Source organism: Ostrinia furnacalis, unplaced genomic scaffold (assembly GCF_004193835.3).
Source record: "Ostrinia furnacalis isolate ACB-3 unplaced genomic scaffold, ASM419383v2 OfSCF4536, whole genome shotgun sequence".
NCBI lineage: Eukaryota > Metazoa > Arthropoda > Insecta > Lepidoptera > Crambidae > Ostrinia > Ostrinia furnacalis.
In genome coordinates this window covers 245,613-272,546 of record NW_021134775.1, presented here as the reverse complement: position 1 = coordinate 272,546, position 26,934 = coordinate 245,613, and the positions used below count along the sequence as shown (strand labels likewise).

The 26,934-nt window shown below is 35.3% G+C and overlaps 1 protein-coding gene across 3 annotated transcripts in view; it reads right to left on the bottom strand.

The window, feature by feature from the left end:
- LOC114359654 (thrombospondin type-1 domain-containing protein 4-like) overlaps positions 1-26,934 on the bottom strand; it is a 92,211-nt gene that overhangs the window by 15,867 nt on the left and 49,410 nt on the right. The window contains exons 1-7 of one of the 3 annotated variants that reach the window (XM_028314129.1): positions 24,060-24,184; positions 11,160-11,310; positions 4,177-4,360; positions 3,286-3,446; positions 2,338-2,874; positions 1,853-2,122; positions 571-709 (exon numbers count right to left, since the gene is read on the bottom strand). In XM_028314129.1, the coding sequence (XP_028169930.1) occupies positions 571-709; positions 1,853-2,122; positions 2,338-2,874; positions 3,286-3,446; positions 4,177-4,360; positions 11,160-11,201 (1,333 nt within the window). In that variant the 5' untranslated portion in view covers positions 11,202-11,310; positions 24,060-24,184. Of the gene's footprint in view, positions 1-570; positions 710-1,852; positions 2,123-2,337; positions 2,875-3,285; positions 3,447-4,176; positions 4,361-11,159; positions 11,311-24,059; positions 24,185-26,934 lie in introns of those variants that run through there. The other 2 variants (XM_028314128.1, XM_028314126.1) reach the window with 2 other exon arrangements.

Genomic DNA, 26,934 nt, shown 5'->3' with positions numbered 1-26,934 from the left:
AGGGGGATTTCTAATAAAAATCGTCGACATTTTGGCGGTAGCTTGCTGTTTGATGTGTTTAAAATTTTAATTTGTGAGTTTTTGAGGAGTTTCAACTATGAATTTCAACTTTAGATTCACAATCAATGTCTATGCGTGAAATGCATTCAAGTTTGGAGAGTCTTTTCGCATCACGTGGCTACTTCTAAGTAGGTCCCTACTGAACCACGGGACTAGGGGAGCCTTATTGTTACTGAGCATAGACATGAGGAGATCCGAAAACGAATTATAGTCGCTGACAATAGCCCAACGGATTAGCAAGCTGAAATGGCAATGGGCAGGGCACATTATAGCACGCAGAACTGAAGGCCGATCGGGCAGTAAGGTTCTAGACTGGAGGCCACGTACGGGCAAGCATAGCTTAGGTGTAAAGACGTCATCCACTTAAAGGGATGACCTGGATGCAGGCCACTACAAAGCGACCAATCTAGAAATCATTGGGGGAAGCTTATGTTCAGTATGGACGTCCTATGGAGTTGATGATGATGATGATGATGAAAAAACAACTGGATTAAAGTGCACCAAACTTACTGGTGAACCACTGCGCGTCGCACTGCTTCCTAGGCGAGCATGTTTGGGTGGAAACAGGCGCACGCGTGCTACACCCGCCTGGTTCCGCGCACCGCACGCCGCGCGATTGCACGCCGCCGCCGACGCACCAGCCAACGCACTGCGTGATTATGAATAACGTGAACAAAAACACAAAGAAGAGAAACAAACTAATAAAAAATAGCGAGCTGGACACATTTAACAAGGGCTCTGTGACTACAAATCCAAGCTACAACTCTATAACTCGTTCGGATTTTAAACTCTTTATTTTGCAAGTACGAATACTAGGCTGAGTTGCACCACCTAACTAAAACGATAATCGTAACTGTAACGATAACTGGTGGTTTTTGTATGGAGTATGATAAATTTTTGACGTTTGTCAAAGTTAAGAATAAGAATAAGAAATTTATTTATAATGTACAAATTTTCAATATCTACTCGTAGTTACATTAAGATGGTGCATCTCTGCCAGAGATCTGTGGCTAATGTCAGAAACATAAGATATACTTAAATGGTCATAATTATTAGAGTCAACTTGCTATAAGCTTTAGTTTTACTTTTTCAAAGGACCTTTGTTACTATTTGACTATTTTTTTATTTGATAGTTATTTCAATGGATAGCTGCCTCGTTTGTAGAAATTATGGCATGCGAACGTAGTGATCCCAAGAAAGTTCTTTTTTAAGGCCATCGTTTTATGATACTCGGTATATAGCATTTTTAACCGACAGGTCAAGTTACTCTGAGAAGTAGAGCAGACGTGATACATAAAAAACTAGTGATAAGAAGTCGGTTAAATAATAACGTAAATTATAGCCTTCTTGGTTACTAAACCAGTTTTCATATCACTGCAAATTGAGGATATTTATTCATAATGTAATTAAAAGTCTGTAATAAAAAGTTAGTTTCTAGGGTAAATTGAAAAGAATTGAAGTTTTTATACTTGGTATCGCAATTTTACATCGTATACCTAGTTTAGGTCGACAAAAACTGGAAAGTTAATAATTTTCCTTTATATTCTGCAGAATTTTCTAGTTACAGTCATTTTAAGGCTGAGTTGTTCCGTCTTCTTTAGCTTTAACAAACGTCAAAAATCTGTCAAACTCCATACAAAAAGCACCGGTTATTGTTATAGTTACGGTCAAAGTAAGTATCGTTAGTAGTTAGCGTTACGCAAATCAAAGGTGATGTAATATGAATAAAATAGCTTTCAGTCACCTATCCCATGAATAATTATTAAGATTAGTATAATTTCTTAATTCTCACCTCTGACCACTCCGTGTACAACCAGCCTCCAGCAGCGTTGAAGTTGTAATTCGGCGACATGACTGGAGTGACGTCATTTTCCGTGAAGTTGGTGGCTAACGATATGACTGGCCCATCGTGGAAGGCATCGGTGCGGTCCTTGGGCCTCACTTGCCGGCGGGTGTCGAGACGAGGACTTTCGGCGGGGGCCACGGGGGTCCCGTCGCAGTTGGGAATATCACATGGTTCACTGCTCGGCGGCATTGGCAGGGGGCACTTTTGATCACTTATCTGAAGAAGGAAATTAATCTTAGCATCAATTACTTTCAATCACATTCAAATTAAATAGGATATATAGCATATTATCTACTTACGCCTTTATAAATTCTGTGTCTCAATGTGATCTCTCTTTACAATATACAATTCGTGTCTTTAATAATGGAAGTCTTTATGATTCCATTATTACACTTTTAATGAGATCATAGCATTATTTTGTAACAACTGACCTTCGTGATTCCTCTAGCGTGGTCCTGAACGCAGCCAACGATGCGGGTCCTTTGGGCAGGTCCGCAGACAGGGCAGGCGCCCCAGGCCGCCGCCCTCCACCTTGGGGGACAAGGGGCGCCCCCACACCGACGCCGCCGAGTCGGGGGCGGAGCACCCGTGCAATACGCCGAAGACACCTCCTTATCCTCCTTCCCAGTTACCTCCACGCATTTGAACTTCCCTATCTGTAACCCCCCACCGCAAGTCCTGGAGCATTGCGTGAACGACAGAATCTTCCATACAAATTTTCTATCACCGATCACATTGCTTTCGATCTGTGATTGGCTTTCTAACGCGCTGAAATCTGGATGCTTCGACAACGAAGATTCCGATTTCGAATGGTCGAGGTCTTTCTTGTGCGTTTCGGGGTGATGCCGGTGGTGCCTCGGCAAGTGGTGGGCCGGCTGGCTGCTCATCGGAATGTCGTTGCTTTCTTCAGGCTCGGAGTCTGTTAGAAACTCGTACTTTATGTTCGGATTCGGTTGTGTGTAGAGAATCTGAGAACAATTTTGGAAAATTAAAAATGGCAAACAAAAGATAAAACAACAAACGAAAGGGAATTAAATGATTAGATTAGTTAAAAAGCGTTTAAACGTTTAGCTCGAGAACGACTCTGAGCGTCTGAGTCAAGTCCTAAATGGGGGCAAATAGCTTAAGCTTAGAGAATTTGGCCAAAGCTGGAAATAACTACTAGTGAATTTCTCTTCGGTGATAAACTAATCACCGTCGAGAAGCAAAGCAGTTAAGTCGTTGATTACAAACCAGTGATCAATATTTTTTATGCAATTCGTGACATCTTGATCAATGAAGCAACACAGGACCGGTCGTTGTGGAAATCATTGGGGGAGGCCTTCTAGCAGTGGACGTCTTCTGGTTAAATCGAAATACTAAGACACATAAAGCCGTACCATAATGTCGATGGGATGGTGTATAGGGCCGAGGGCGAAGACGTTGTCCAGGCCAGCGGTGCGGGAATAAGTGAACCGGGCCCCGGCCGCCTCGTACGTCCCGGGGGCGCTGACTGCGAACTCCCCGTTCATGATGTACGAACCATTCGTCACTTTCAAGGCTGGAAATAAAAAAAAGAAATTTAATTTCTTTAAAATTACTTTATAGAGGTAATAAAGTACCCAGCTAAATCAAGAAAGATGCCAAGGACCAAACCATTTTACATTTCTACAATAAACGCTGAACACAAATGAGTACGGCAACGAAGTTACTCGCTGCGTCGTGTAATAATTATCAGGCAATTGTAGAAGACGTCGGCTTCCATTTATCCTGCAATTATTGTCGCGTAGGCGCCGCTATTAAAGAGATGCGCTTGCACATCGCTGCAATTCTTAATCGATCCGACATCGATCTTTGCACCACTGGACACTTCATCTCTCGATTAAGATCGCTCCTTCTGACCTACTATTTCACCAATCGATACACCGATCGGGATCGATATTGACATCATTATTAATAGAAAGATTTGGCACAAGGACTATTTAGTTACAACCATTAAAGATAGGCCACTCTCGCCAATTTAAAACCTATATTCAATGTTGCCTTATTAATGCATTTGGTCGGACAGATGGAGAACATTATTGAAGTACGTATTATTTATTTTATATTGAGCAACCGCTTTTATCATTCATTAAAATAAATTATGATTTGTGATATTGGCGTGCATTATGTTTTACGTTTCTACACTATCGCTTTTTCAGTCATTATTATGTCACGTACGAGTAGCCGAGCGGCAGCCGCGGCCGGGAGAACAGTCCCGTACTAGTCTGTCACAGACTGCGCATACTAACCGATGTAGTTGTCACTGGGCACGATCTCGGAGACGTTGAGGCGGCAGGCCCCGCGCGGCACCGTCGTCACGTACGAGTAGCCGAGCGGCAGTCGCGGCCGGGAGAACAGGCCTGACACCAGTCTTCTGCCACAGTGGAGTTCACGTGTGGCTGTTGAAGCTAGCACTCCTTCTCGGCCAACAACCTGCAGGAAACAAAGAAAATGTCAATGAATGTCTGACCGTAGACTTTAACAAAATTTCGTCGGTTTTCTTCGAAATTAATCTTGGAAAAGATTAAGGGGAAATGCATCAAGGACAGAGCTGAAATCCGACGTCATTGTGTAGAGTTGCAAACCCAAACGCTCTACATGGTACACAATTTAAAATATAGAAACATTTCATTGAAATCTCAAATAAATAAAATAGACTAGGCACATGACTTGAAACAGATGAATTATTTACTCGTATATTATAGCTTCACCACATATTAATGTGGCTATTAAGCCATGAAATCAAATACGCAAGTTACGCATCTTAGACCACTCCTTTCAGTCGTCATTCGACACATGTTCAAATTCCTTCCAGTAATTTACCGCTCTATTTGAAATGACAGTAAATCAGTCACGCAAATTCATGCGTCCGCGCATATGGAGGGTGTAGAGTATTAAGTTGTCGAGACGCGAGTCCGTAATTTCACGCATATCGTATAAATTAATGTATTATTTAGCTGAATAGCTTCATTATAGCGAAATAGAAGTTACCACTAAATTGTGTAAGATTGGATCTTTATGGTAAAATTTGATACTAAACTATTTACTTTACTAGGCTATTTCATTAAGGGCAAATTTTTCAACTGTCGGATAGCTTCTCTAATGAAGAATAAGTTTGGCACATTGACAGTTTCAGTATGGAAAATAATGTCAAAATGCCAAGTTTACTCTTCAGTAAAAGAAATCTACCATACCATTAACCACATTTGTTTGAGTATGTCAAACGCTTTTTATTTTATTAGCTCAAGCTCGCTGAGATAAAAATCTAAGTTTTATTGACCCAATTAAAATATCATCCTAAAAAAAGCGTTCACAAAAGGATTCCCTAACTTTTATTACAGTCAACTATTTGGATTTTTAAATATTTGGGGGTAAAATTTAATTGAGTGNTGTTGTGGAAATTCCACCAAGGATCTACATTAAGTGGTAGAGTCAACAACATCATGCACACGTAGTCAAGAAATCAATGTCAATTTAACTAATGATGTGTTAGTTTGTTAGCCTGCTACGTAAAACTAACTCCCAACTCTATCAGCTACAAATTAAAACAAGAAAGCACTATAATTACGCATCATCAAAGGGAATTTCCAACCAATTACCGTCACCGTAGTTAGAGCAAGCTTATCCAATTGAGCTTCAAATACCAGCATATCGAGCATTTACAGCTCACTAAATGGACATATCAATCGATTTCACGACCACCTTAAATTAATGACTGCATAAAATTTGCTGGTCATAATGCTATCTCGGTTCTAACGATAGACTGCACAGTGGGGCACTAAATTCTGCCTTTATGACCGTCACATTCGTTTTGATGTCCACTTTTATAGCCACGCTGAATAGAAGTTCGTAAATTCTTAAAACATTTGTTTGGTTCTCAAAAATTTTTGTGCACCGAAATTGTTTCATCTGTTGCACATGGTTAATGCATTTCGTAATATTTAATGTCACGCTAATGCGGTTGGGACATTAGTGGATGTTAATATCTCTTTTATGGGACCACTGTGCGAGATAGCGAAGGAATCCCATTGGTGCTGCTTCAATTGCTTTGCAAAAAGTCTTTGTTGTGTAACATCGTCATTAGTTTAATAGTAGTCGGGGTAATATTAATAAATTATGGTGCTTAGGAAGCAGGATACAAGCTCTTCCTTTATTAACCATAATAAAAGGTACTTAACTCCATAAGTAAGGAAAACGGGATTCAGTGATAGTAGTAGTTGTGGGTTCAATACCCAGATGGGACTGCAATTGACATTTCCAATTGTTCCCAGTTTTTTTTAGGAAATTGCAGATAAATTAAATGACTGCTTCGAATGGGTTAGGCTCGTTAGCCGTCAGTCCTATTAAGTTAACCATTCAATAAACGTTTTTAAGGACTGATAATTACACCTGAACAAGGGTTTTGGTCTCAGTCGTCACAAAGATTAAAAGAAGAAAATGAATAAAAATATCAGTTGGTTCAAGATACTATGCTAGATATTCGACAAATAAATTACATAGTAAGCATTAGGAGAGCTAGTTTGTCTAATTAATGAAGATAAGGACTAAATTACTAACGACAGCTTAAGTAAAAAGAGAATGGAAACCACCTGCATATTACGTTGCAATGACATGAAACCGCAGACTCAGTGGAATAAGGACTGTATAGATCTTGATAAGTATAAATTCAGAGTAAAGAGAAAACTATTGTGTTAATGAAACATATTTTAGTATTTTAGTTGCAGGTAAAATACCTAGAACGTAACTCTTCAATTGAAAAATTTACAGCCTTAAATCGGATTNTGAAAAATTTACAGCCTTAAATCGGTATCAAACCCACGTCTTCTGTTTGACACCTGCGCACATCATAAAAATCCATAGGATTAAAATCACTCTTAGTAAAAATAATTTCAAACTAGACTACCTACACAATCTTAATATCGTCGAAACTCAATTCCAATTCTAAAATGACGAATTCGTTCAAGAACTGATAAGATAAGAGGGAAAGTAAAACTAATAACTAATTGGTTATGTCGCGTAACCATTTAATAGGTAAGGCCGATGATATTAAGCAACAAGTAACAGCCATTGATGAATTGAAAGCATTTAAGTAACAACCGGTAGCTCGATACGCCCCCATAAAAACCCACATAATATTGTTACTACGAAAGGTACACTTAAATGCGTAAAATATGATGTTGTTCGTTTGTTTTATAATGCTTTGAGTTGACCGTCAACCGACCAATAAAAATTCTTTTCTCCCAATTTGAGTCAGATTACTTTGAAACATGCTGTGATATTTCCTCCAAATTAATGTCAGAAGACAAACATGTGGAGTGGATAAATTGATTTGTTGGACTTAACTATGAATCAAACTTCGTTATTATAAATAATACCATTAGTACTTACTCGTTTATTAGATACTAGCTGACCCGGCGAACTTTGTTCCGCCTTAATGGCAATAAATAAGCAGACTTTTTTTTAATTTCGAACGGGATAAAAATCCTATGTCCTTCTCCTGGCTCTAAACTACCTCCCTGACAATTTTCAGCTAAATCGGTTCAGCCGTTCTTGAGTTATTATAAGTGGTGTAACTAACACGACTTTCTTTTATATATATAGATTTAGGACAACGATAACAAATAGAGTACGAAATAGTAGATAATATTTAAAGGATCTTAAAATTGTTATATTTACTGACGATATTATACTCATACATCTAAAAAAATTACTACCTACCTACCTATTTCCAAAACATGACGACTACATCATTGTTTTAAATCAAAGGACCTAAATACAAAAAAGTTGAATGGCATATTCAATTAACATGATATTCCACAACAGAAGCATGTTTTTGACTAGATCTACTCATAAAATTTAATAGTTTGTTGTAATTACAAAAATATTGTAATAAATTCACAAGTGTGCTTAAGAATTTTAATGAAATGACTCATTATAATGAATCATTCCGAACTAAAGATACTTTTCTTTAGCTTAATTGTTCACAATTTATTAATATTCATATCCAAATATTTGGTTACAATGTATTAAAACTAGTTTAAGCTCTGAAGTGGTTGTAAAATAGCTGTATGTTCTGTATGGGCCAATCAATTCTACATTCAGGCGATAGCTCCAGTTTGTCTAGCGACACGAACTGCGTCTCAATCTGTGCCATCCACTTGGGACAACAAAGTATANAAAGTATGCCCAGATACATTACTTTATTACTTTCAATTGTCCATCGTTTATGGCCCGGGCCACAAATGGACAAGGCCGAAACGTTTAGGGCATGCAATCTAGTGCATATGGAGAAAAATAGGACAATATGTCACGAGATCAAAGCCAAAACTGGAGCGAGATAGCAAGGTCTAAAGAATTATAAGGCGGTAATGCAAACAATGTTACTACGTTTATTTATATTGCACCGAGGCTGCATTCATTAGAGAACAGAAGCTGGAGTTTCCATTATAATACGCGATGAGCCTGGCTGCGAATTAGATATTTATGACCCAAGTGGTTTAATATCAACCCGGTATTACCCGGTTCAATTTCGCGTCCTCGGCTCTAATACAAAGTTTACGCTGTTCATTAATATGTTGAACTGTTAACGAGGCGGAGTGTGGAAGACTGCTTTATGTCGCCCCTGCTATATTGCAGCCGACTGCCTTTATATTTAGTTAGACGTCTGGTTGATATCTTCTTTGATAACTTTAGATCGATCCCTGTTTCAGATTTAGGGGTCTATTCCGTTCAATTGCTTCAATGTTGGCCTTTTCTTTCTTCTTTACTCATCCTGGGATATTCACGCGAATGAAAGAGCCAGATAGAGTCGATTAGCAAATTCATTGCTTATAAAAGACATTGGTAGTAAACAATGGAATGCCAATCCGTTATGACGTGAGCACGAAATTTATGAAGCCGAATATTCAGGTCGAATGAGCAACTGAATCAGATAAGTGGGATTCTAAATTAGCCATTCAACCGCGGTATGTTAAAACAAAGGTGGCCGGAGACTCGGAGTGCGACGAGGCGACTATGCAAACACACGCAACTGGGTTGCATCGTGTTTATCGTAACAATAATACCTTATTCAAATTAAATAAGTGTTACATTCTACAGAATTAACATAGGGGATTGACTTATAATTATTATTATGATAAATATTATGCACAATTTAGATTAGGCAACGCTTGTTGGGCAAATGTTTGCGGTAAATAATAGCGTGCAAATAATTTGAGAAGAATTCGTATTCGTGATTGTTCATTTTGGAAGTTTGCACGGCGTCTACGCGATATCCGTTGACTAAAACCAAACAGTTTGTGGCGCCAGAGTGATTTTAGTTTGCGCAGCCCAAGTAAAAAAAAAAACAGTTTCAAGGACATCAGTGTGCTTACCATGAGTTTACGTTACGTGTGCTCGCTAGCGACTGCGTAAAAAAATGACATTAATTGTATGACATATTGTGCAGCGCCCCTAGCGGCTACTTTCAAGAAACAAAATCTCCTTAGAGATTTTTGACGTTTTCGCTAGTGAGCACACGTAACGTAAACTCATGGTAGGTACACTGATCTGGTGGTTGGTATATTAAAGTTTTTACAACCGAGCCCATTTTAGCATGAATCGAGACTCGGGGAGTCAAAATACAATAGTGTAAAGACTAAGCAAGTTATAAATCTTAATCAAATTACACTATGTTTATTAATCTTTTGCCCATTAATACATTGCATAATATGTTATCTGTAAGGTTTTAGCGATAAGTTTAGCACTTTAAATGCAATCCTAGCAGCTCATCATTTCAAATGAAAAACTCCTAGCAGCTAGGAAAAGTTTGTGTTGTAAACTTGCAACTTACTTAATACGTTTTTAAGCACAAATGGGGTTAAATAACACGTTTTTTTTTCAATATAACTACACTGCAAATCTGGGCTGGCCGTTCTAGTTGAGTTAGCGGCATAGTTGTTGAAGTGAAAACAAGTCATACCTAAAAGAATCTCGCGGTTTTATAGCCGTCGCGGCATTTGGGGACGTTTCCTGGCGCATGAGCTAACAGTTTCAATGTCAAGTTTTACGATAAATAAATGAAGTAAACCATTCTAGTTTTGTCGTATGTATTTTTATATAGGCCGTAAAACATTGCCATCTGTCGTAGGTATATAACATGCAAACAATGTATAGGAAAAGCAAACCGAACTAAAAAGCTACAAATTGTATTTTTTCGTCACTAAACTAGCTCAATTTCTTCCGCGACTTTTTTCAGTCAGTACCTACCAGTATTTATATCTATATCATCTCGAACTGGTGAACGAAGCGGTGGTAGGGAAGGTAGATATATTTGGTATATTTGGGACATGTTTTTGGGTCCTGAAGTAAGCCTGTAAGTATAGGTTCTAGTAAAGAAAGTGTATTTTAATTTCAATAACCTACCACTGTTGTGACCAAAATGGGGCTTGCATGAATGTAGCAAATGTGGACACCATTACATACTTTTTACTCGAATGCGCCAGAAGAAGGGTTATGTTTTTTCAAACAATAACATAGTCTTGCTTACTAAAACATACATATTACACCTAGTACCTTAAGTGGCTGGTAGCCAAAAAGATCAATAGTGTACTAATTGGGTGTTCGAGTGACCTGAATAACCGATACAAGTGTTCAAATTTTCTACAATCAATGACCACAATCGTTATTGGTCGTCTAGACGGGGGGCAACTTGATATCGGTTTACACGTGTTCAGACTTATCGCGCTTGTAAACAAATTAGCAAAATGCAAGTAGGCATCAACTTTTTTTCAGTCTGTTATCTGAAAAAAATATGATTAAAATAGTCCTATCATAAAAAAAATCGAAAAATGAGTTTGGTGAATAATGCCATTTTGGTTTGGTTAAATAAAAAGTTACTACTTACTTACTAGTTTCTTTCTATGCTTTAAAGCCTGCAATGTTAAGATTATTATGTCTAAGAAAATAAGAGAAGTTATGTGTCTCCAGTACACACACTACACAGGCAACACAGACCACGCAACATAAGAAAAAAATAACCACTAGAAAAAAATACAAAACGGACAGTATTTACGGAAAAGGCGAGTTTTTAGTTATACATGACAGTAATATTTTTGGAAAAATTTCTTTTCCAAGCGCGAAATTGTTTCCTTGTTACGATAAGATAAAAAACAAAAATAGATGTAGGCCACACTGGGCTGAATTGGGTAAATATAATTAGATAAAATAATATTAATTAATTTTAACTACTCACCAATAACACAGCCAAAACGAGTATCGCTTGATACTCCGCCATTTCTTCTGTTATCCCTCCTTACACTAGGCAAATGAATTATTTGCCAGCAAAGAACTGTTCGAATAATCTCTATCTTTATCAGTCTATGTATTAGAAAGATAAATATGACCTGTCGATATGTTCACAATTACATCGACCTGAATGATTACATCTCTACTAGCATTAGATAGGTAATTTCTCTTTTATACAGTGTGGAAAGAATAAGTGATCTCACTCGACTATTTCCAAACTATCGAAAAGCTGGTTACAGATCCTTAAAGTGCTTCACGAGTTCTATCAAACGATACCAATAATAAACATTGAATTATCGTATAGATCCAGTTTATTTTGTTACCTATTATTGATACAGTTTGATACACAACTCTTGAAGCACTTTCAGGATCAGTAACCAGTCTTTCGATATCTTGAATAGTTTAGAAATAATCGAGTGAGATCACTTATCGTGTCCACCCTGTATTCCATTCATATCTTTTCAGTGCTAAGAATCATAAATATCAGATAACCCACATTTATTTTTTACTACGCTGAAATAGCTGTTATGATATATTGGCATCGTTTAGTCAAAGGACTTTTTGTAGAATGGGCATCGTATATTTTTTATAGCTAAAGATATTTAGTGCTATAAGTTCAAAGAAAATATGTAGCGGTTTTTACGTCTCATCATTTAATAACTATAAATTATATCGCTGAAAACTATTTCGTTTATAAAAATACTGTCAAGCTAATTTTTATTATTATACCAACCATTTAGTTTCATATGTAACGTGTTGAATAGTTTATTTTAGTAAAATTAATGAATACAGTCTGATATTCACATATTTTAAATAATAAAACTTACTAAAAATAACAATCTAAAAATTCGCTCGTCGCATCACTAAAGAAAACTATAGTTTTTGACATTCGAATAAAAAAGAAAACAATATTTTTTTTCATCATAGTTTTCAAATTTGAATAAAGAACTCATATTTCTTTTTTCTGACCCACACGTCGTTTCATATTTTCAGCCAGTAATTTAATAAAGTTCGTAACCTTTTTAAATAAAAAAAATCTTGCCAGGCATTGACCTCGAAAAGTTTACGTTTCAGGATGGCATTCGCATTCGGCAATGGACTCAAATAGTGTCTAGCCGTAAAAACACATTCTTTCGTAATTTCTTATACAGATAGCCGAGTGTTAATAAAACATTGAGCTAAGGCAAACATTGGCGAAGGCGAGATAACTCAGATACTACGAATACACTTTGTGCAGAACATCTTCTGTGTTTAAAAGTATGATTCGTGTGTATATGCTGTACACACTGTGCAGACAGTATATCAAGCTCTAATGTCCGTATTCACAAACGATGCTTGCATAAGTGAAGTAGCAAATCGAACGCACAGCGTTGAATAGAGCTCTGTGATTGGTTCTTGTGTCACCCCGTGCGTCAACGCGCACTGTGAGACCTCATAGTAATGTTTGTGAATACAGGCGTAAATGTAGTTGTACAAGAGCGAAATTGTAACACAAATGTACGGTTAACTGTACTGTAACTGTAACATCAATCAATTCCTGTCTTTAGGGATCCTTGACCAAAAGGTGCCAATAATACCCTATTGCGTAGCACCGCTGATTGTCCATTTGTTTACCATTTTATCCGTTTTGTCATAAAGTTACATTTAAACCGATAAGTTTACTAACCATCATTGTGGATCATTGTTATCTAAAAAAAATTGAAAATGAAATTGAAATTGTACGGAACCCTTTACGTATGAGATCAACTAGCACTTCACCGGTTCTTTTATAATCCACAAATCAAACGTGTATTTTTGAAGTTGCTATTAATAGAATCGTAAATAATTTACGATCTGAAATTATTCGAGCATGCGCTAAACCCTTCCAAGGGCAGTCATAGTTAAAAGCAAACAACTTTTATGTAGTACATTATTGATATCATTTGAACTTCGTGTATTTTGCGTCATACGCGGTTATTTTTGGATGTGCTCCCATGCCTTGTAGGTAGGTACTGATGTAAGATTAGAAATAGTTTTATGACTGTACTGAAAATAAAACTATGACTTAATGATAATGAAGTCTCCTTATTTTTCTTTCATGTGGGAATTCGTATTTCATTAGTAAGGGAAAATATTGTATTATAGCAAATGTTATTGCAATTATATTAACATCATCGAAATAATACTTCAAGGAAAATAGCAGTTTTATAAATAACCAGAACAATAACTGTAGTTTCGGGAAAACCAGTAAAAATAACCGTACTTACGAGTATTATACATTTTCTATTTTACGAGCTAGTCAGCGTAAGTAAAACTTTTTTATATTATGACACTGGCCATAGCAAACATAAATGTCAAAGAAATAAAAAAGTTTCAGTTTTCTTTTTAATACAATAAATGGCTTGTGCGTTGTCAGTTTCCCGCCACGCGAACAATGAAGTCTTCTTTTTTTTTAAACAGTTTCACGCACATGCAAAAAGGATCAACCAACGAGGTCACAATATTGTTACAGATAATAAACAAGGTTACGCTTAGATGTAAATTATTTTTCCGAGTGCGGCTGGGCAGGTGGTTACTCGGCCCGCCAGCTATGAATGACGGGACTGAATGAGAATTTAGGGTTGCCACCTACTATGGTAGTTTTTAAATAAATATTACGAGTATAATAATAATCGTGACTCGTGCGTAACAATGATTTTTGATAATACGATAGCTAAAGCAGCCTTTTATTTTATTATTTTGTAGAGACGCCTCCATGTTCAAATCTTAATAGACTCTCTATGCTCTGGTGAACTTTTTTACTAGTAAATTCAAATTCTTGGTGTAGGTAAGTAAGCTTCAGCTATAAAGCTTCCATCACAAACGAAAAAGAAAAATGTGATGAGTTTGAAAACTTACCATAGTCATATAGAATCATGATTTATGTCAGGAAATCTACAAGCTTGAGAACATTTATATTATGTTAAAAGTTATTTTTGTGTTCATAACAATTTCTTAGCTTTAAAATTTTTTGATAACTAAAGAAAAATCAATAAAATATAGTGTCAACCCTAAGAACAACGTTGGCGGCTAGCCAGCCTCATCAATGCTTTGTTCTAATATTTTACTACGCCACTAATCTTATTGTAAATCAACTTCTTTCGGAAACCATAAATAAACGTCGTTATAATACTTTACGTCACAACCCTGACCACTCAATTAAGCAGTCGGTTTTAGCACTTCTTTTTTTATGGTTAATTAGTTTCCGAAGTTAATATTTTATGAGGCATTTTGTTTTAAGATGTCCAATTTAAAACAAGAGTGGAATGATTGTAATCGATGTTTAAAAAAACAAATGCCTATTTATAAAAACAAAAAAAGGCATGTAGCCTATGTTTAAAATTTTCATGTAAAATGCTGCCAAAACGAGACCATTTAATTGTGTCGCATTGTCGAAAAAATATTATCTCATGTAGAGTCAAACTTTTTAGTCTACACGCCCTAACCTCACAAAATCTACAGCTTACTCAATTATGCTATTTATGAAAGGAAATCCATTAGATATAAACCTTATAAAATGGTTTATGTAATTTGTGTTACATTTAGTTAAAAAACCAATAACTTAATCAAATAATATCTCATGCAGACCTTATTTGTATAGTATACCGGCCATAAAATTTGTTTAAATCATCCCACTTATTAAAAATATTCTAAAACAAAACCGGTTTTGATGTAACGAATCCATCGAGGCCTATAGGTAACTCCAGTTTAAGGCTGAGTTGCACCACCTAACGTTAACGGTAACGATAACTGGTGCTTTTTGTATGGAGCTTGACAGATTTTTGATGTTTGTTAAAGTTAAAGTAAGATGGTGCAACCCAGCCTAAGTTTGCCAAATTCTTTTGTGATTTGTAAGTATACTTATTTATAGGCCTGGGTCCTCGTGTCTTCATTAAAGGCTTCCATAAATGGCTATATTGTTATTGAACATCTAATTTACGACTAATTTATATTCTTGAATTGTTCGCAGGTTTTTGGTATATCTGATTATTAAAAATTATATTGTGTTTTGATACAACCGTAAACTAAATATCACACCCAGCTCGCTTCTACGAGTATCTACTATCTTATTTTATTATATACTTATCAACAAAAGCTTTCTTGAAGCCATTTTCACTAGAATTATAAAATAACTGGTGAACTGACGATCTGGTGAAGTAAACGGAAGTTAAAGGAACGAGGAAAAGTCTCTAATACCTATAACATGATTGTTAAAAGATATTATGTTAATCATGCAAATAATTGACTTCACTTGATTCTATCTTTTAATAACCTTTGCATGTGCGATTGAGCATACTTTTCATGTTTCTCGGAATAGATGTGTATCATTATAATAGCAGACTATTATTTTAGCACCAATTGTTACGAGCCCCATTAATATTAATTTTAATGCGATAATAAATTTAAATGGGTTTAATTTATGACGTTTGCATGATTCGGTACGAGTTAAACGTTCAAACAATGACTATTTATTATGATCTTGCGAATTCTGAACGAAACAAGATTGCATTATGATAGTTAATAAATAAATAATTCAATTGTGCCTTGAATTAATTTAAATAAGTATTGAATACTCTTTACATTAAAATAAGTTCATAATTGTAGAGTATGAACTTTTGGATTTGCAAACTCAACAAAGGAAAATTCATCACATTACGTTACGTTTTGACGCGTACGTTTATTACGAATTTACTACAAAAGTGTGACGAATGAAAACTTTGTTATAAAATGACATAAACCCGAAAGAAGTGTACCTACCATTTAGGTAAGTTAAACATTATGAAATATAGGCGTTCAATCACATTATTATAAATTATCGCGTTATCACATCAAAATCTCGTAGCTATAATATTAATTAAGCTGCCCAGTGTCATCTATTAAACTCGATTCGGTTCATACATTTTATTAAGTGTCTACGCCATATTTTAAACACCGTTTTTGTATGATATTAGCATGTGAATACTTTTTGTGAGCGTCTCCAAAGCAGTGATAATCTGATATGGAATTTTGTTAAGTGATTCTTTATTTTAATGAGTTATGATAGTTACTTCACGAAGCGCCTCCGGTTATTCAAAGTAATGCTAGGGCTGTCACACAGTATTTTAAAATATTTTGGAAAAGTATGAATATCTACAAAATTTTGCGTCATTGTATTATAGTTTTTGGCCAAAAACATAAAGCAATGAAGGAAAGAAAAGCTACATAACTTCAAATAAATGCAGGAAAATTACATTTAATTCACCTTGTTTTCATAATCTACTTACTTGAACTTTGGATATCTTTTAATCCAGAACTTGGTTTGCAATCCTAGTTCGCACCTTTAGTTTAAACTCTTAGCTTATTCCTTTAATTCTCAGCTCGAAATTTTCACTTCCCTATCTTTTTAGCATCATAAGTTTCCGTAATGTGATGCTATCTCTTTCTTGCCTATCTTTCTAGAGCATGATAGCCCTAATAACATAGTGTTTTCCCAAAACGTACACACCAGCAATTAACACGTGTTCCATAATAAATTAGGCGGGTAAATACCATAGTTTGCACGTAATGGATTTCTTGGTACTAATAGCTGGTATTTGGCATCAAATGCCACCGAGTTGCCGCGATCACTATGTTTTATTGTGGATAATAATACGTAAGTGTGTAATAATATGTGCGGGAACTTTTATACCGAAACACATCAACAGGTACGATCAACAACACATTGACTACACATTTTTGTTGCAAAGTAGCACTTATTGTAACTGAATAAAGACTAACAGCCTTCAGTGTTTAGCTTCACATGCTGTTGGGTGTACAAGTTCGAGAAAATAATGTGTTGGATAACGAAAAAAGCAATAAAAATACAGTCGCTTCTGTTACACAATTATGTAATTTACTATGTAGAAAAATGTAAACATAATGTAGAATGCGAGTATTTACTATAACTGCCTACTATAATATTGTGGTCACCACACAGCTGTTTCTCAGTTTGTTGATTACATTGTAGCGAGAAACTATTCCACTCTCTCTCAAAAAAAAAACCTTTTATGATTTTCTACATTTATCTCTAATTACCTGGTAATAAACTGCCAGACTAAAATAAAAAATATTAAATCATCTTTATTTATACTACTTAATCAAAAAGTAACATTATGTAACATGTTCTAATACAGTTAACGTCAAATAGTTCGTGCCACCCAAAGTAGCCAAAAAGTTCGCAACACGTCTTTGTTACAATTGAAAGGAAGAGGTTATGTTGTCAAGTTTTTGGCCACTTTGGGTGTCACGAACTAATTGACGCTCACTGTACATAAATACACATAACTACTCTTGACTTGGCAGCTCTATGTATATTCGTTTCCTTAAATCTTATATACCTAAACTACTAACAATAGCTTATAGAGTCTATCAATATTTACAAAAAATCGTTAGAGTTTGATCAAGAAGAGCAAGCATGTGATCAACACCAGATGTTATCAATCAACCTTAAGGGCCTCTGCCTATCTAAAATATATTTTAGCCATCCTACAGCGTCGATTCTAGCAAAATTGACACAGGCAGATAAGCGGTACCTTTGCCTTTTGAGGGCGAGCAAACTGTTATGCTTAAGGCTCGCAATATTTATTATATTTTGTAATTGGCCCATTTCTGACTTATCTCAGGTGTCATAGATTAAATAATAAACGAGAAGAGTGTCGACATAGTGATAGCGATCTAGGGAGCGATTCACGCGGTGCTTATTTTAGTATTTTAGAAGCGCTGAAAGAACTAATTAGCCCTTTTAAAGCGACATTAAATACCGATAACACTCAGTTTTTACTTATTAGTTGTAATTTGATAGCAAACGTTTTCAATTTGAATTTAAGGCAGGATTTTTCTTGTAAATCTAGCTCTATCTATTTGTAAAAAATAGACCCGATTTTGGCATAGTTGTCTTTAATTTTCAAGCGTAGAAGTATAGCCTGACCAGGAACATAAAAACCCTGGCATAGAGGCGCGTCAATTGCATTTGATAGTGCAACACTGAGTACAGTCGTACCTGTGTTAAATTAATAGGCTAACTTTATGTATCAGGATTCAGGATTACAGGCTAATTTGATATTTTCATAAATTAACGAAAATATATTATTATAGGTAACCTGGTTTAAATAAATTAATTGAAACCATCAATCGAGCTAGAAGGATTTATTTTATTATTCATCAGTAATCAAATTCAGAATTTGAATATTCAACTGCAATGTTTGCTCATGAACGCTTCAAACTCGGTACTTCTTTCCCAAGTCCATAAAATTCAACACTTAGAAAGTGACAACTTTTTTTAAAATAGGTAGTTGAAACAAACCACAGCTAATTTTCATAGTAGACTGTACTATGCGATAAACATGTCAGTCAATTTGACAACCTTTGTCGGAAACATTATTCAATGAAAATATTGTCCGAACCCTTGGTATTTCTCTTCGACAAATACTTTAATAAAAAGATTTTAGCAATTTAATTCACAAAATCAATTGCGCCCATTTAAAATAAAGTTTGTTTACACTTTGACAGCAATAGACTGACATGCAAGGTGACATGTCAATGAAGTTTTCAGTTACTGTTGCCATTAAAAGAAATTAGTACCATTAGTTTTCCGCAACATGGCGAGGGTTTTTATGTTCCTGGTCGGGCTATAATATGTTTCTACCGCAAAATACAATTTTGGAAAATAAGTGGGTTAGGTACCTATATTTTTCTTTTTGAACTCGAGTAGGTAGCTTGACTCCAAATTATTATACGAGTACGTCTTGAAACAAAGCACAATCACTTCTGTTCAATTTTAGAAACTCGAATATACAAATGAAACCGAATTCAGATTAATGATCTTCATTTGTTTTATTTTCGGCGATACTTTTAGTGATATTCTTTTGATTACTCTTTGTAGGCTGGGTTGCACCATCTTATTTTAACTTTGACAAACGTCAAAAATCTGTCAAACTCAAAACAAAAAGCATCGGTTATCGTTAAAGTTACGGTCAAAGTTATGTGGTGCAACTCAGCCATAGTTTTCAGTGTGTGATACAAATTCATTGAAGTCATTATAGAGCTGTCTGACACTGTCTGTACACAAGATTCAACCTACAGGCCCGCCACACGCAAACGCACGTCCAAATTGCCGTGAAGTAGAGAATCTTTAGATATCACGGTCTAAAACACTGGAAATTGTTCCCCGAAATCTGAAATTTAGTTCATGCTGTCTGCACGTGTAGTATTTAAAAAGGGACTGTGGCATATTTGGATCAATCTAGGTTACTCCTAAAACAAAAAACTAGGTACTAATTATTATTGGTATGTTACCGATCATGTTACCATATTTTTATGACTGCATGGTTCGAATCCCTACGAATAGTGAGCATTTAATTCAGAGTCATGGATGTTTCTAGTAAGTATAACACGATTCATTATTACTATCATATAACCTACTACGTGATTACTATTTTATTTGCACACTGCACGTGGTTTCAATTTATTAATATACAACAATTACCATAGTTATTACGCTTTATTACGATGTAATAGTACCAACGTAAAGAGCCTCTAATAAAAAATATTTTCAATCGAGCATGCAGCAATAAAAAATAAACAGTATGCCAGTTCGTCTAGCATGCGTGCCCTACTTACGCACTGATAAGAGAAATTAGGTAGATATTGTGATAACAACCTTACCTACGATGACATTGGTTAGCTAACCTTGTGGTTAAAGTGCTATGATTTTTAACGGCCCGAGATATGGATAAATGAATCGTTTTGAAGCAAAGTTACCCTGTTTGATACGTTTTCACATCTAAACCCTTTAAATTGTATTACGAATAGTAATTTGTGAAATAACAAATAACTATTACTTATTCTCACTGCTGCAGCTCCTGTAAACTCGAAGTTTTACAGGTTTACTGGTATTACAAAGATATAAAAAGTTAAGTCGTATAAAATTTAAGAGAAAAGTCAACTCTAGTATGAAAGCTTGCGTAGAGAACCTATCCTTCTTGATGCACTAGAGTGCTATCTACTACTACTATCAACTTTAGTATACTTAGTAGGGTGGTCCTTATTTTTCGACTTTTGAATTCTCCCCGGGGCACTTTCTCATTCGATTATATACCTCTAAATATGAAATTAACTTTTTTTGTTTTTTTTTTGGTTAAGATTTAGAGGTCGCTACCAGCTGTCAAAATATTTACAAAAAGCTTTGAAGATCTTAAATCATGGTTTCATAAATATTTTATTTAAGTGTTTATATTACATTTTAGGTGCAAATGAACATCGCATAGATAGAATAGACAATCGCTTCTTGTCCCCTTCTCCCCTCAACCCCTCTTCTGTACCGACCATGGTACCGACGCGTCGAGATACTAACAAGTAAACTCTTATATCTTAAAAATAATTGATTCAAATAATGTACATTGTACATAATATCTTAGTTCATAGCAACAACGATAATTTTGTAATATTTTTATTTGGCTTCGGCTAAAAATAAATGAATCTAACAAATACAGATTTTGTGTTTTTACTTAAAATTCAAACCTTGGTAGCGACCCCTAAATGTCTTTTAAAAATTAAAAAAAAAAGAATGAAAGACTTTCATATGGTATATATTCAAATTACGTGGTGCCCCGCAAAATATAAGAAAAAAATTTTTTTTCGTAGGAATAAGGACCACCCTAATACTTAGGTTAGGTATACCTACTCAATTATTTATTCATCATTTCAGCTGAACAATAATTTCAAGACTATATTATTTTTGTCTAAGGTACACAATAAATATGTGATTCGTATCCACTTTCAATAAACTCATACCTGACTGTACCCAAGAGAAAATCTAAACAGTATTTAGTCAGACCCAGTAGGTCAGTACATCTGGCCAGATGTTTCTTTGTACAGCCCATAGACTGCTCGTTACTGCACATCCTGCCTCCAACATAATTATAATGCCCATCGATTAGGTACCGTTGGGTAGCCTAACTAGTTATCATTATAGTATAATGAAGATATTTATACTAAGTATACAGGTGGGAAACATATTTGTGTGAATTTTGACGTGTGGTCCTAACAGCTTCTTAAAGAATTTTAGTCAAATTAATCTCTTTTTGTGTCTGAGTAAAAATTAATATAGGTTTTGATTTTTCAGGTGCATGAAATTCATACTGCTTCTAATTTGACAAAGAAGTAGGTACTAGTAAACTAATAATTCTCGAGAAGAATGATCAAAATTGCAAATTGATAAATTATTACACTTTTTGGCAAAAATATCTCGTATTAATAGTTAAAATTGTGTCTATAATAAAAAGTCTTTTATTCATCGTCATAGTCATCAGTCCATTTAGACTCCACTGCAGGAGGACGACCCCCTTTAATTATCTAATTGTTGAAAAAAGTTTCGCTCTACCATATTTTAAACCCTTATAGAAATACCTCCGCTTCAACAAGATCTAATTAGGATCTTACTATTTCATTATGATTTACAAAACGTCAATTAGAACTAGCTGATGAAGATCAACCTTCGCATGATTAATCGAGATTCTTCGTATGATTTCTTTTCGCGATGAGTTCACAGACATTTTGGCACCCGCCTGACTGACTATTGGACAAGTTGCAAAATGACTACAGACGTCGTAACTGCCAATGTATTGACATTGGCATCCATTCGAGAAACTAGGCTTTGTTTGTTTGTTCTCGGTTCGGGTTCAATGTAACTGAAAGTGATTTTAGTTTTTCAATGTCATGTTTCAGAACATCGGCTTCAGTCAGAATAAGTGCCTTTTTTCTGTGTTGTGTATTTTGGCACGCGTGTAATAGATAATATAATGTATGAAATGCGAACCAGAACCGCACACGTGGCGAAAAAGGCACTTAGTCGAAGTTTTGGTCTAACGCAAAAGTTATTTACTAGTGCAGGACTGAACGAAATTATGAATGAGCGAGAGCGCTACGGTCAGAGATGATTAAAATTAAGTACTTTTTTTACGTGTATAGGTGTTATACAGTGATTATGAATTTCAATATAAATCTAAATAACGACATTGAAATATTTTAACGAAAAAGGGGAAATATCTAATTACTGAAATATCTTTGTACTGAACTATCTATGTTAATTAGTTCGGGAATCTGGTACCTATATTTAGAGAAGTAACAATTTGGGTAACCTATTTTACCTGCATCAAACTAGGTCATAGTAAGTACCGGATTTGCTGAAAAAACATGTTTGGTGATTTATAGTTATACAAACTCGGTTATAGGCATAGTAAAAACAGAAAGGGTGAGCTGTAGAGCGGTTGAAAAGAAATTATCGATCCGATCACAGTATGATTTAGGCCAATATCCCAGTATCTGATCGGTGTCCTATTTAGAAACACTTACTAATTAAAACAGTTGACCTTAATTATATTCAAAGTTAATTTTTTTTCTACGTATTTGCAAATTGTAGCCTTTGTAAGTAGTAGTGCTGCGTTGGAGCAATCGCGTGGTCAGGATACATTGAGACGAAAATTTTGGTGTCTCTTTTCATGAGATTGATTTAGTATGGAACATAATAGAATAGCCTATAAATAATTGGAGAATTTCTTCTTCTTTCTAGCATGCTTTTCCTTGACTGTGAATAATCAAGAACAAGCTTGCAAAATATAAAAACTGCTATATCTCAGTTTACAGTTCCGGGTGCCTCATGGGATCTAAATCATCACACCTTTGGGCTGGTGCTAAACAGCCTTGGGCGTAGATTGCTCTGATACTATGTTTAGTCAACACCTTATATGGACCGTGGAAGGACGGTAATAGGCAAAATTATTTGCATAATATTGACTTTAACGCTCACGAAAGTAGAGATGTCTTTGTTATTTTTTTAAAATCCATTACGAATGATAGAACCAATGAAAGATGTTAAGTTATTTTTTTCTAATGAAAATCATACACTTTTTTGCAATTTGAATTCTAAAAACCATTTGCTTCTGAAAACTATGTGGCTCATATTGAAGAGAAGATTTTTTTTCTTTCTCGGGAAAAACTCTGCCTCAAGCATAATGATTATAATATTATATTTCAAATCTCTTTTCACACATTCACAATATTTATGCGACTTGATTTTGTGCGAGCCAGGAAGTTTCAACATTATAGTTTCAAATATGGTATGATAGATAATAATGATGGACCAACTAAACTTGTAATGTAGAGTCAATACAAAAACATAAGTGTTAACTTAACACGTAAGAAACCTTCTAACACGTGTAAGTATCCTCATTCAATCAGTAATAAAAATTCTACAGTCAAAAGTGTTATGCATCCACAAATTACTATGCACCAAAAGTCCCTTTCAACGAAACACACGTGTTAAACTCAATCGTATTGTGTGAAATAACATTTTCTACACATTGTAGTGAAAATATACATCTCATTAGCGTTTCCCGTTAAATAAATTGGTATTTCGTTGTTCACATCGTGATTTGTTTTGACTTTTAACTAGGAGAACCGAGCTTTAGTCTTCCCAAACAATTTCCAACTCTAAACCAAGGAAATATGGGTTAAAAACTTTGACGCCGATCCGAAGTAACTATTACTCACGTGCTGTAGACGAGATCTATCACGCCCGTTGACGGAATAGTGAAAAATACCTAAGTGTTAACAAATCATTTAGCTAAATCAAAACAACAGAATAAATAAGCCGCTACAATATTTCTCTTTCAAATTAGCTTGACAGATTAAAACATTTTTTTTTTAACTATTAGCGAAACAATTGTAAACTTTTTTATTTCCCGAAAAATAGAGATGTAATCATTCCAAAAAGTCCACATAATAAAAAAAACAATTGCACTGCACAACAAACCCACTAGCTAGTTACAACCACGTTCGAAAAACAAATTTGAACGCCATTCAAGCGTTTTGACAGTTCGGCATTTTCGCGGCAATTTCCCTCGCGTATCGTCTGTGGTGCGCGGTCGCGCGCTACGTGTTGACTGTGCGGGTTGCGATCGCCCCATCAGGGCGGCCATAAATCCGTACTATGGGACAGATACGCGGAGGGGGCAATCAGGTGTGACGTCACGTGACGTAAACGTAAAAAAAATATTTTTGTACCGTTGAGCTTAAAACACATTGATAAGACCTGAATATCATTCGTAATCGGAGATGATAAAACCCTTTCAGCTGATGACCTTTAATTAGCCTAATAAGACATTACAAGGAAAAAATGCCTGTAGGTAGACATACGAGAGGTAGTAACTTCTTCTTCTTTTAAGAAATATTTTGTGTAAATTAATGGTAAGTATACCTAAACTTTAATAATTACGGTATTATTACGAGTAAGGTTTTTTTTTGGATGGATATATTTTTGAATTGGTAAAGCTGATTCTGCAAAAATAAAATAGGTACATATGAATAAGAGTGTGTACCTAAGATGTGAAGTTTCAGTGGTGAAACCTACGACTAATTTCATTCATCTCAATATTATCACATAGCTTATGCATGATATTATGCAGGTAAGTATATCAATATTACATTGACATTACATTTTAATACGGTCTTTATCCACAGTCCTGTTTATTATAAAGCAGAATATACTTGTGCTATCTTACTCGATTGATTAGAAGAGAGTTGACAAAATAGTTTGCATTGCATTCGATCGCTTCCGACGTGCGCACGGGCCGATTTATTGTGCTAATGCAGTTAAGGGGATTTGCTTGCGCAAAACTTTTTACTTTAAATTAAATATTTTTCTTTTTAGATTAATTTACTTAAAATAATACCTTATTTTGTGCTCTATTGCCATGCATTTTCGGTTGGAATATTGCCTCTGGAAATACACATAAATGGTAAAATGACAAGTTAACTTGTAACATGTAAATGAAATAATAAACACATAAACATTCTACAAGCATTTTCCTATCTGAGAATGTGTGTATACTTTGCCCTTTAAATAATGCCATTAATCTGATTATACGGTAAGACTTTGTAGCTCTATAATTTTACAAAGTGGTCAGTGGTAGAGATTAACCATAGTCGAGAATTTACTCCTTACTCTAGAATATTTCCGCGTACTGCATAATTTTCTCAGAGAGTTTAAAATTGTATATTTTGGAAAAGCCCACTTTAATGTGTTTTTATATGAGATTTTTGAATGACCTGTAAAACTAAAGAGTTTTTTACACTTGACTAGTAGCTTGTATACTAGGTAAGCGTGGACTCGACCAAACAAGAGTAAATATTAATCTCGGAATAAATCGTCAGTTTTGACAGATTATTCCCATACTGAAACTGTCAATGTGCCAGTTATACCAGGGGTTATTCTCGGATAAAAGTTTAATCGAATCGGGCCTTAGTGTGCTTTGGGGTAAAGCCTACTTACTTACTGAAAATAATCTTGTAATACCTATAACCGTACCTCAACGAATCCAAAGGCAAATTGTATTTTCTGTAGCGTAATCCTAACTCGCATAACCCGACTTCTCACGTATTATCCTTAGTTTACATTTCCCTACTTTCCTTTGGATTGCAAGTATCACGGATCCCATCTCGGCATGCGCTATACCGGCGATTTGGCCACGAGCGCACACCGCGCAGGCGCCACGCGCTGCTCCGTCGCATACTGATCGTCTATGCAACTGGTGATGGAACAGGGACGTAATAAGGACAACTGTCCTTTAATGTAACTGTTTTTTTAGTGTTGGATAACTATCTAAAAGTAATCATTAAAAAAAGTAGTCGTTTTTTATGACTTGATAATAATATCTGCTTATTTCATTTTTAAAGCGTGACTTTTTCTTTTATGAACAAGGGGAAAATTGGACTAAATATCATAAGCTAATTCTCACAATTCATTCTCAGATTTTTATTATTATCTTTCTTTAGGTTTTTGTCCCAAAACAGCACACCTATTACAACTACTGACATAAAATGATGATGTAGTACTTAGCCGTTGTGGTACATTCCATAGTAGGATTACATAATTATCTAAAAAAAATCATCTCAATTTTTTTACTAGTTTAGGGCTGGGTTGCACCATCTTACTTTAACTTTGAAAAGTCAAAAATCTGTCAAAGTCCATACAAAAACACCGGTTATATCTTAAAGTTACGGTCAAAGTCGGGTGGTGCAACTCAGCCTAAAATGCCAAAGAAAACAAATTCTCTGATTCCGAAATATTGGCTGAATCCATCTCTGTACACCCCTCAGATCTTACACTGAATTAATTCCTTGACACGTTGTGATAGCTTATTTTGGCCGTAGGGAGATGTGTAATTAGTACTTCTTAGTACTAGCGTATAAATAAAGCTGGGAGCTGACTTGGATTTCAACTGTAATTAAACTGACGTTTAATTGTTGGAGAATCCATTTGTGTTTTTCTTCTTCTTCTTTTTCTGCGTGGGTTGTACCTACTTACCAACTGAGTTTAAAAACAAACCTTGTTGGTAGACATTTTGAGACATCACCCGACAGTAAATTCGGACGGCAATAAATTCTTTAAAGTTTTACAAGAACTTTGTATGAGATGCATCTCATAGGCAAAAATCATAATGTTTGGACCTAGGGAGAAGCTGTAAGTTTATTCTTTTCGTTACTATTTTAATGTGTTATGTGAATGCAGCGCAGAAAATATACAATATCTTGGCACAATTTTCAGAATATACTAGAGAGCAAAGAAAAATGCGTTTTTATGAAGCAATGAAAATTTTGCATACAAACTTAATGAAAGATGAAAGTGC